This window comes from Bactrocera oleae, chromosome 6 (assembly GCF_042242935.1).
Source record: "Bactrocera oleae isolate idBacOlea1 chromosome 6, idBacOlea1, whole genome shotgun sequence".
Taxonomy (NCBI): Eukaryota; Metazoa; Arthropoda; class Insecta; order Diptera; family Tephritidae; genus Bactrocera; species Bactrocera oleae.
This window is the reverse complement of record NC_091540.1, coordinates 74057409-74067825: the sequence shown is the minus strand read 5'-3', so window position 1 is coordinate 74067825 and position 10417 is coordinate 74057409. Positions and strand designations below refer to the sequence as shown.

The 10417-nt window shown below is 33.0% G+C and overlaps 4 protein-coding genes across 6 annotated transcripts; 2 read left to right on the top strand and 2 right to left on the bottom strand.

Moving 5' to 3' along the window:
* The first annotated feature begins 3670 nt into the window (after positions 1 to 3670).
* On the top strand, positions 3671 to 4677 carry LOC106619560 (uncharacterized). The gene is made up of 2 exons (XM_014237703.3): positions 3671 to 4009; positions 4066 to 4677. Exons 1-2 carry the CDS (start codon positions 3838 to 3840, stop codon positions 4569 to 4571), a joined length of 678 nt encoding a protein of 225 aa, XP_014093178.1. The 5' UTR covers positions 3671 to 3837; the 3' UTR covers positions 4572 to 4677.
* Positions 4596 to 5841, bottom strand: Uqcc1 (Ubiquinol-cytochrome c reductase complex assembly factor 1). 2 transcript variants are annotated; one of them, XM_014237701.3, is made up of 4 exons: positions 5700 to 5841; positions 5379 to 5561; positions 5059 to 5310; positions 4596 to 4997 (listed from the first exon to the last, which is right to left on the bottom strand). In XM_014237701.3, the coding sequence occupies exons 1-4, from the start codon at positions 5754 to 5756 to the stop codon at positions 4716 to 4718; spliced, it is 774 nt and encodes a 257-aa protein (XP_014093176.1). In that variant the 5' UTR covers positions 5757 to 5841; the 3' UTR covers positions 4596 to 4715. The 2 variants fall into 2 exon arrangements, with proteins under 2 accessions (XP_014093176.1, XP_014093175.1); XM_014237700.3 differs by having other exon boundaries at positions 5379 to 5570; positions 5700 to 5836.
* Positions 5842 to 5861: 20 nt separating this feature from the next.
* LOC106619561 (chromosome transmission fidelity protein 8 homolog) lies at positions 5862 to 6704 on the top strand. The gene is made up of 3 exons (XM_014237704.3): positions 5862 to 5969; positions 6142 to 6268; positions 6344 to 6704. Exons 1-3 carry the CDS (start codon positions 5950 to 5952, stop codon positions 6644 to 6646), a joined length of 450 nt encoding a protein of 149 aa, XP_014093179.1. The 5' UTR covers positions 5862 to 5949; the 3' UTR covers positions 6647 to 6704.
* E(z) (histone-lysine N-methyltransferase E(z)) lies at positions 6661 to 10385 on the bottom strand. 2 transcript variants are annotated; one of them, XM_014237698.3, is made up of 9 exons: positions 10095 to 10385; positions 9372 to 10037; positions 9150 to 9310; positions 8890 to 8904; positions 8149 to 8249; positions 7897 to 8086; positions 7698 to 7834; positions 7195 to 7624; positions 6661 to 7136 (listed from the first exon to the last, which is right to left on the bottom strand). In XM_014237698.3, exons 1-9 carry the CDS (start codon positions 10214 to 10216, stop codon positions 6727 to 6729), a joined length of 2232 nt encoding a protein of 743 aa, XP_014093173.3. In that variant the 5' UTR covers positions 10217 to 10385; the 3' UTR covers positions 6661 to 6726. The 2 variants fall into 2 exon arrangements, with proteins under 2 accessions (XP_014093173.3, XP_014093174.3); XM_014237699.3 differs by lacking the exon at positions 8890 to 8904 and having other exon boundaries at positions 10095 to 10384.
* Positions 10386 to 10417: the final 32 nt, after the last annotated feature.

The following is a 10417-nucleotide window of genomic DNA, read 5'->3' as shown; positions in this document are numbered from 1 at the left end:
CTCGATTAAAATTTGAGAACATTTCGAAAAAATTAACAAAAAGGATGCTATTTACATACATTCATTGCAAGTGTGTGATAAAGTGTTGCGGTAATACATGAGAATAAGCTCATGTACATCAAGCCAAAATATTTAAGTTTTCCAGATCATATTATATTTTATGCTTCCACCAAAGCAGCTCACTCTAAATTCGCGCTGCTTTTTCGAAAGTAGTATCGCACCAAGGTACATTTTTTCTGGCTTCTGTGATCTTATTTTCAATTTAATCAAAACTTCATCATATAGAAGGTGGTTGTATGTTAAACACGCTGATATATCCAATAACGTTTTAAATTTTATATGCCTAGACATGAAGCCCTTCCATATAGTTTTAAGTATTTGACCTCAACGTTTTTACAAGGATGGATAAAAAATATGCAAAGTCAAGTTTATGTTTATTACCATTTTTTGGTTTTCTTAATTTGTTTAGAAAATATTGTTGATACTAGTGATATAAAAAAATATCCGAGTATAGAATTTGTATCTTATTTAACATGGTTATTATTATTATTGTTGATGTTTGACAATTTTTTTTTTGGTGATGGTAATTTTCATTTTCTTCCATATAAAAAACGATTCGAGCACACGTGTAACTTATTCCGTTATATATGTATGTACATAGAATAAAAGAAGTAAAACTTTTAAAAATGTGTCATTATACTATAGACAATACTTAAAAAAATGGTAAATGTATAGTTTAGGTCCCCCAACAAAGGAGGCCTCAAAAATTAAATTTTTTTAAATCGTCCTATTTTGACGCGAATATTACTAATCCGTGAGCAGAAAGTGAATTTTTTCAATAATTTATGTATATATTTACAAATATATTTATTTTTTAAGTCACTTAGTTGTTGTTCTTGTTGTAGCGGTAAAATTCTTCAGAATTCAGATCAATTAGCGGTAATTACCAGTTCAGCGAGTTAAAAATTTCCTTGTGAAAAAAATACTGAAGAAATGAAACAGTCACAATTTCTTTTGTGCCAAATTGGCCATTGGCGGCCTTCCGCTGCGCTTCAAAAAAATAACCCTAGTCGGTCCAACACCGGGGTGTTCATAGTTCTTTTGCACCAAACTCCTTTCAGCAGCGGAAAAAATAAAAGAATTAATTTTAATGTATCACAATTTTTTATTTTTAATGCATATGCATTAAAAAAATTTAAAAAACGTTTTTTTTTGGGTTTTTTTTTTGAAAAAAAAAGAATTATTGAAAAAATTCACTTTCTGCTCACGGCTTTGTAATATTCGCGTCAAAATAAGACGATTTAAAAATAAAATTTCATTGAGGCTATACATTTACCAAAAAAATATTAAGATAAATAAAATCAAATAAACATTAAACATAATAGAAAATAATTGGTTTCGTAATTGTTGGCTTCACAACTGTATATGTATGTACACTAAAACAGTGAAGTATGAGTATATTATTATACTCTCGCAACCTGTTGCTACAGAGTATAATAGTTTTGTTCACCTAACGGTTGTTTGTATCACCTAAAACTAATCGAGTTAGATATAGGGTTATATATATATAAATGATCAGGATGAAGAGACGAGTTGAAATCCGGGTGACTGTCTGTCCGTCCGTCTGTCCGTCCGTCCGTGCAAGCTCTAACTTGAGTAAAAATTGAGATATCTTTATGAAACTTGGTAGACATGTTTCATGGTACCGTGAGACGGTTGGTATTGCAGATGGGCGTAATCGGACTGCCACGCCCACAAAACGCCATTAATCAAAAACAAATAACTTGCCATAACTAAGCTCCGCAATAAGATACAAGACTGTTATTTGGTACACAGGATCACAATACGGAGGGGCATCTGCGTGGTCCCGCCTCTAATAGGTTTAATGTGCATATCTCCTAAACCGCTAATGCTATAATAACAAAATTCACTGGAAGCAAATATTTTTAGGACTTCTATTGACGGTGTGAAAATAGTTGAAATCGGGTGGCAACTCCGCCCACTCCCCATATAACGGTACTGTTAAAAACTACTAAAAGCGCGATAAATCAAGCACTAAACACGCCAGAGTCATTAAATTTTATCTCTGGGATGGTATGAGATGACTTTATAGGAACCGCGTTCAAAATTAGACAGTGGGCGTGGCACAGCCCACTTTTAGGTGAAAACCCATATCTTGAGATCTGCTTAACCAATACGATGGCAGAGAGAAGTAACATACATTGGTGTAACATTACATTTTTTAGACGGCGTAAATATACAAAGCTGCAACCTTGCTTTAAATGATTTAAAATTGAGGCGCATTAAATTTTGTGAGGCGGAATGTAAAACATGGTAAATACTGTTCTTTCGTTGGAAAAATCTGGTCATTAACCATGTTTTGATCGCATTCTTAACTTAATTGTGGAAATTCAGGCTTATGCAATGGTCAAAACCCAGTGGAATTCTACCTACTATATTTTACAAAGATTTTTAGAACTGGTTTCAATTTGCTGTCAGATGATTTTGTTTATCTCGAATGGATCAGAAATGCTTTTAGGTAGTGAAATTGAGGTAACTAAACAAATAATAGTTATACTAAAACCTTTCGAATTCGCAACCCGTCAAACTTCTGCTGAAAAGTATGTTACATTGTCAAAAACCCTTCCAACTATTAATTGTATAACTTCCCAAATTCAGGAAACGAAGACGGAATCAAAAAGTAGTAGTGATTTCGATGAAGATACTGAGGTATCTTTTGAAACTTGTTTTAGAAGCAAAAAAAAATATGGACGAAGTTTCTAATATTTTAGTAACTCCTCTTTCTCTTAAAAGCAACCCCATTTTAGAAAGGGAAGACTTAAAAGTCCACTAGCCACCACTTCATAAGATTCAGTTCCTTGTGAGCGTCTATTTTTTTCTAAAAAAAAGAAATCGCCTTTCACGTGAATACATTGTTTGTCAATGTTCTTTTTTAAACGGTATGTCCGAAAATGATTTTATTAACTAGCTACTTCATAAAGCAAAATCGATTCAACAGTAGCCTGTACGAGGCAGTGAACAATAAATATATGTATACTCACTCATACATGTTAGAAATAAACATACTTATGTATAATTATTAATTTTTATATTATTGTTTTTATTTTTTTAAACTGAAAAAAGGTTGAAATTTAAAGCTGAGAAAGTACTTTTAAGTACAAAGTAGAATCGAGTATCATCCTACAGTATTTTCCACAGCATCGAGTACAAACATTACCCGGCGCCATTTCGAGAATTATTATGGTATTTTATGATAGCAAATGCCCTTTCAAGTCCATTGCTAAAATGAATTGAAATGTCTTTGGCAGATGGTTAGCAATGTACTTTGCATAGGGAGATGTGGCATTATGATTATCGAGATAACATTTGTTGCCTAAAATCAATATTGTAACGGATTTCTCGATAAATCGTCTACCTTGTAACTTACAATTTAATGGCTATACACTTATTTTTATTTCTAATTTCAACAACTTTACACTTATTACTCGTTATTCGAGCTTACAACTTATTGCTTATGGCTTAATTGGCAAGACTCTAATTAGAACTGTGTTTGCTGCACAATCCGACAGCCCGAATATATTAGTCCTTATATAATAGTTCGTCGGTAGAACATTCTGGCAACTTCGAATTCGCTGTCTACTTGGTTCTGGCAGTTTATCGTCGATTTGATATTGTTCTATCATCAGTGTTCGTCACAATATTAATGTTTACAAATTATTCAAGAATAATGGTATGCTGTTATTCTTCTGAATTAATTCTTGGTTTCTTCAAATGACATTAAGATAGTAAAAGATCAATAAGAAATTTTGGAACAGAATGACAAGAACCAGTCACAAGAAAAACCGGCCGTTCGATTTTAAGTTAATATCACTGGTCCAACCGCATCCAGTACTATACCATCGGCAATGGGGTGGACTTTCAACATTCGAATCCATGAAAGAAAAAAATCGAATATGGAATACTATTGCTTTAGAAATGGGAACTAGCCGTAAGAACTAATATTGAAACATAATATTGTTTATTTTATTTTTTGTGTGTTTATAGCTGGTTTTTGTCTTAGTCGTTGGAATAATCTGCGAAACCATTTCCAGCGGGAACTTCGCCATTGTCACGAACTATGCCCTAAAGAAGGTACAATTCGAGGATCAACTTGGCCTTACCTAGAAAGGTTGCGTTTTCTTGAGAGAACTGTCTGTTTCAACAAACCTAGTAAACGTTTACGTATTAATAAACTTGAAAAAATACGTTTGAATTCTAAGAACTTAGAAGGACGTGAAGAGACCGTATCGGGATCTTCATCATATAACGAAACCATTATCGAATATGAAGAACTTACAAATTCGAATATCGAGAAAGGAGCTTGTGCGATTTTGCAGAATGAAGGTGAATTGAATCATGAACGGATTTTAAACTATGAGCGAATGGCAAAGTTATTTAACAAACTTCCCAACGAAATTAAAGGTCATATCGAGCGCAGAGTAATGACTTACTTATGCAAGTGTCAATTGCGAGCAATAACAAATCAAGGGATTGCTGACATAGGAATTTGATCCGAATAATACAATACATACGGCTATAATTAATTTTCTTGCATATATTCTCAAATTCATAGATATGTTAAAGAATTACAATAAAATCATAACACACTGTACCAAACTGTGTATCAGCAATGAATAATCTAATAATTTTGGCAGCTAAACAGATACTTTATCCAGATCTATCCACGATATTTTTGGTTTTTGTAGAAAGTCATCAGGTGATAGCTGGTCCAGGGAAACAATTTGTTCTCTCACATACTTCACTAGACGTTCAATCTTTACGACGTCATCACAGTTCATGGCAAAGAACCGCCGCCATAAAGCGCCAGATAATACTCGATCATCTGACATAATACCTTCGTCGTAAGCAATTAATGCTGCCTGAAATTGTTCCGAAAGTATTTCTATTTGTTGTCGAGTTTTGGATGGGTTATGTGCCTGCAAATAAACATTGTTTAAACCAAATTATATGTAATTTTTAATGTTATAGAAAACTTGCGCCTAGTTTCTTAGCACGAGTATTTACATCGCCCCACATAACTTCTACGATACAGTTTCGAATAAAACGACCATTTTCTCCAGATTCCGAACCTTCAGCCATAGCTCGCACAAGTAGCATCCATACATGTAATTCAGTAACCAGAAACCATGAATTGAATGTGTTAGGCATATCAAAAGCTTTAAAAAAACTTAAATAGTTTATTTTATCAGCTACACTTTCGTACAACATGTGACTGGCCACCCTTAGGCGCTAAGCAATAAAATCTTGAATTATTATTATTTACAAACAATAATGTGTTAATTAAATATAATCCTAACCGTTTTTGTATTCGGTGCGAAGCCCACTTTATGTAAAACCCGCTTCAATATATTGTTATCAGATCTTTCATGGTTATTATTAACCACATTTGTTCCAGATGTACTGCATTCCTTAAAGTTCTGTCTCCATACCTTCCAGCCATCATTAAAGGTAGCAGCTTTGTTGCACACTAAAATATTACGCTGTAAAAACTATTAATATGCATAGTTACTCGTATATATGCACATACATATGGGATTTTCAAATTCGCATACACCAGTTTATATAAGATTTTAGTTATTTCACAATTAAATCAGCTCCATTATTTAAATTTATTTTACCTCTGTAGAAACATATTTATTTATAGAAATTCGAGTCAATTGTCTAAGACGTATCATTTTCCAAGCTTATTTGTAAATTAATTAAAAAATTGTAAACACACTTGTACAGGTTTCTCTGGAAAGGTACGTTCACTAAGTAATAGAATAACTGAAGTATCTAATGTCAAAATCAGCTGATACTACAGTAAGCGCGAAATTGATTAGAGCTGTAAAGAGTTAATTTTGTTTTGTTTTTACTTGGTATAGAAAGATGCCTATCTTAGTAAAAACGTAAGTACTCGAATAGTAGTTTTAGAGAGGATGCTGATTTGAAAATATATTTCTAATTATATTTTATTAATTATATTATATTTCTAATTATGTATATTGCATTATATTTTATGTCGGTTTTTTAAGATTAAACTTTCTAAATACGGATTGATAGAAAATATATATTTTACAGATCCTCTCCAACTACTCTTGAGGAATATGCAATTGTTGAGCTTCAGGGAGATCTCGAAATTCGTTCCGGAGAGAATATTCATAATCTATTCATAGGGGACTTGTATTATAATAAATACGGACAGCCTGTAAAATATCCTTTAACTTTTGAGTGACAGGTGCTGGGGTGTGTTAATAAATTAATATTTTTTTTTATGTTTTAGATACTTATAATTGGGCATCATATTCTGCAAGGAAGAGAGCAAAAACTAGAAAAACCATTCGCTGTACTTGAAAAATTTAAAACCAAGGATGGGAAGTCTTCATTGAACGATACAGATATCGCATGCGATTCCAACGCTACACTAAATAGAACAATTGATTGTACAATTTTAGACAGCACAGTTGCTCTGGAAAATAAATCACGACAAAACACCGAATACATAGTTCGTGCTTTATGCACAAAAAAACTCATTTTCAAATCACGTCCAAAACCTATTATTGCGAATGTTGCAACTTCCGTTTGAAAGTAAAACTACTATTTAGAATTTTTATGTTTTTATAATAAACACAAAGCCATTCAAATATTGTCGAACAATTTTTTTCATTACACTATTTCCATTTCTCTTTCTATACCTACGAATTTCAGTTGTTCTGTAGGCCCATATCTATAGTCGAAGAACAGCTCTTCTCCAGGTTGAATTGCACGTTTAGCAAATATTCCAATTCTATGATCTCCGGTTACCATCATTACCTTAGCGTAGCAATTCGGATTAATTGAATGGTTGGCAAAACGAATTTTATTGCCTTTTCTGGTGGCGTCAACCACGAAATCATTATTTAGATTAAATAAAAATGAACACATGTATTTGTCATAAACTTTGCCCCTCCGATCGGCTTCATCTTGCGAAATGATTTCACCACAATACTCTGAAATAAATTCGTTTTTTTGAGCGCCTTCTTTAAGAAATATTCCCCATCCCGCTATATCAGAAGGCGCCATTAAAAGATGTTTATCTGAAAACAACGAAATAAGTGTAGGAGTATAATAATCAAAAAGATTTATGTTTCTTACGTAATCCACGTTGCACACACACATTCTTGCAAGTTATTTTTGTCAGTTTGAACTGATCGGCACCGCAAGCTTGACATAAGTCTGGATCGCACTCACGCACCGCCAAGTAACACGGACATTGCTTCGTATTACATTGGGCTTTGCAACGACAACCAGGAAACCGATTTTGACAATCACTACTGCAGTTGCAAAATTTCTCGCAGAAGTTCTGAGTTTGAATGCAAGAACAATTCATGTCGCAGGGCCCAGTATGATCACATGGTGTATAGTTATAGACGTGATTTGAGGAAGAATCTTTCTTTAGTTGAATTTTTCGACAATGCAATGACCAAAGTCGTTGCTTCTTCTTCTTTTTACGTGGTGGAGTGTAATCTTGACGTAATTCTTCAATACAAAATTCTGCTTCCTCTTTTTGGGCAAACTCATACACCTGAGACAAAAATTTCGTTATTTGATAAAAATCAATGAAAAGTAAAAGCATTATTTGAATATGTGAATCTTACCTGTTGACATGTTTTTGTAAGCATAGTTTGGGCAATAGCGCAATAATTTTTCAAAAAGACTTTGTACAATGTCCGAAATAAAGATTGATCAGCGCCAGTCCAGTCACATTTTGAGTTTGAAGTGTTCATCATTCCCGCTAATTTGATTAATTTTATTTTAAAAATATTTATCCAAAATCAACATATTTCTAAGTTTTACCCATTATTGAGTTGATTTCTGCGGAAACAGCACTGTTAACCACAATACTGTTTTCTTTCCCATTTTCTGCATTGAAGTCTTTATTACTAAATTGACTGTTGCTGTCGTTGCTATCTTCAGAGCTAGCTTCGTTACAAGAATCAATTGGTGGTGTTTTACTGTCAGCAGCTAATTTTTCTTTCATACCATCCTGTAACAAAAAATTAATCAAAGTTATAACCAAAAGTAAAAAAAAAAATCTACATTACTCACCAATAACATATAACACGCATTGCTACAAGGTTCCGTAAATGGTTTCAACTCAGGAAAACGTCGTTTCTGTAGATTTGGCCCTGCATGTCCCACTTGAAGGCCTATTTCAAATCAAAAAATTATTAGGTAATCAAAAATATCAATGAATTAATCAAGTTAACAGAGATTATTTTTAGTAACATCGATTTTAATGTATGTGTGCTAACATTAAGGTAAGACATAATAAAATGGGATGATTGGATGTGTCGTGTTTTAAAATGGCATGAGTTTGGTGCTACAGCTGTTTTATTTTTTATTAATCAAAAATGTATTTAATGCATCCCGAAAAATCTAGTCAAATCAATTGCTTACGTACATACATACATTGATACTTAATTGTCAAAACATCCACATAGACATGGATCACAAGCGCTTTAAAAGGCTTATGGTAAAAAATAAAGACATGAAATATGCATGATCTTCCCTATATCTAGAGCATATATGTATATGTTGTCATTGTAATATTTGTAATTGAATATAAAAAAAAACTGTCATAAATATAGATTTTTAATTTATTTGATGTGCACATTAAAATGGAAACATTGAGGCTCTGCAAAAGATAGAATGATTTGATATTTCTGAATCACTAGTTATCAGCAGTGGTTATGATGGCGATTGGTTATATGAAAAATGTGAACGATTTCGATTAAGTCAAAATGGCAGGTTTAAGTACATATATATGTATTATTAACTACAACTCACCGTTTATTTGGTGACCTAAATTGCAGTTCATTTGCAGATTCGAAATTTTGGTTGCATTTTAAGAATCATTATCATTTTTAAAGATTCATTTCGGTAATAATTGGCAAACGTATATTGCACGAAAAAAGAAAGAGGAAATATATTGAGCTATATGCAGCTTGAACGCTTGGCGCTTTTTTTTTGTATTTTTCACTACTAATCGGCATTATTGCCTAAATGATTGTTGGTCATTTGATTAAATCCTATTGTATAATACTTACGATGAAGGAAGCAATCATATTTAAAACAACGGCGACAAAATAGGGTGTGGAATGAATGCATTGTGCGCTCCCGTGACACACTTTCCGCTTTTTCACCATCAATATTGGGAGTGCATTCTTGCGGCCTTTCCGGGTCCTGATGCTCCGTTAGTTCAATATACCTAATGAATTTAATAGTGTTGATTTTAATTAAGATATTTCAAATAAAGATGTTACAAATACTTTTCTTTCAATTCCTGGGGATTTCCCTTATCTGGAAAGTTTGAACTGATAGCTTGGAAAATAATAGGAGTAGGGAAGGGCATCTTTTCTTTTTGGATCTGTTCTTCCTTTATTTTCGTATTTTCATCTTCTTCAATCAATTGAATGTGTCGGCCATCAAATAATGAATCGTTTGATTTTTCATCCCTGGAAAGTGTGTCGGTTTTTGGAGTTTCCGGTTTAGCAACACTACTGCCAAAACCCGCACAACATATTTCTTCTTCTTTAGTATAGTTACGCATTAAAGCATGTACCAATTCAACGAAAATAGCGTCATCCATAAAAGATGGGTCTTTATCACCGTGTACTTTACCATCATAATTTTTTATCAACTCCTCAATGAATTTACCATCTTTGTCTAATACTTCATCCCCCATATACGGAATGTTGTGCAACACAGTTTCATCTTCTACCATGAAATTTTGTTGTGTAGGCGCCCATGTATACATTGTAGGTATTGGCGTAACAGCATTTATTATACAAATAGGCACTTTTTGTGGGCCTGCACCATTATAACCCGAAACCTCGGCTCTTTTTATACAATCCAAATGTGGAGGATCATAAGGTTGTGCATGCCAAACTTTTGGATCGCAATATAAATCCTGAACGTTGTAGTTATGTTCTTCCCTATTCGAAAAAGTTGTAATTAAACAGTTAGATTTATAATTTTTAATTAAAACGAACCAATTTTTGATCCACGCTTCCTTAATTTCATCAGCTCGTTTATATCGCTTTTGTTGTCTAATTTTCATGTATTCAGTTTTAACACGTCGCTTCCATTCTATGGGAACTTTTGCGGCATTCATTTTTTTGTTGCACAGAAATTTGATCAATTCAAAATTAAACAGCGAAATTTAATTTTTAATTACCACCGAGTTGTAAACTATTTCGGAGATAAAATCAAAGAAGACAAAACTTAATGGCGGCAAATGGAACTAACATTGTTCAATTGGTTCAATGACCATCTGCTAAATGTCAACCATAACGTCAACAAAGTTGCAACTCTG

What these genes read in the sequence shown, in the direction of transcription:
- Uqcc1 (XM_014237700.3), bottom strand. Translation starts at nt 5,756, where the DNA reads ATGATACGTCTTAGACAATTGACTCGAATTTCTATAAATAAATATGTT. An exon ending in ATAAATATGTTTCTACAGAG is followed by an intron (nt 5,571 to 5,699) that starts GTAAAATAAATT and finishes GCATATTAATAG; the next exon opens with TTTTTACAGCGTAATATTTT. An exon ending in CTCGTGCTAAGAAACTAGGC is followed by an intron (nt 4,998 to 5,058) that starts GCAAGTTTTCTA and finishes GTTTATTTGCAG; the next exon opens with GCACATAACCCATCCAAAAC.
- LOC106619561 (XM_014237704.3), top strand. Translation starts at nt 5,950, where the DNA reads ATGCCTATCTTAGTAAAAAC. An exon ending in ATGCCTATCTTAGTAAAAAC is followed by an intron (nt 5,970 to 6,141) that starts GTAAGTACTCGA and finishes TATATTTTACAG; the next exon opens with ATCCTCTCCAACTACTCTTG. An exon ending in ATAATAAATACGGACAGCCT is followed by an intron (nt 6,269 to 6,343) that starts GTAAAATATCCT and finishes TTTATGTTTTAG; the next exon opens with ATACTTATAATTGGGCATCA.
- LOC106619560 (XM_014237703.3), top strand. Translation starts at nt 3,838, where the DNA reads ATGACAAGAACCAGTCACAAGAAAAACCGGCCGTTCGATTTTAAGTTA. An exon ending in TTTAGAAATGGGAACTAGCC is followed by an intron (nt 4,010 to 4,065) that starts GTAAGAACTAAT and finishes GTGTGTTTATAG; the next exon opens with CTGGTTTTTGTCTTAGTCGT.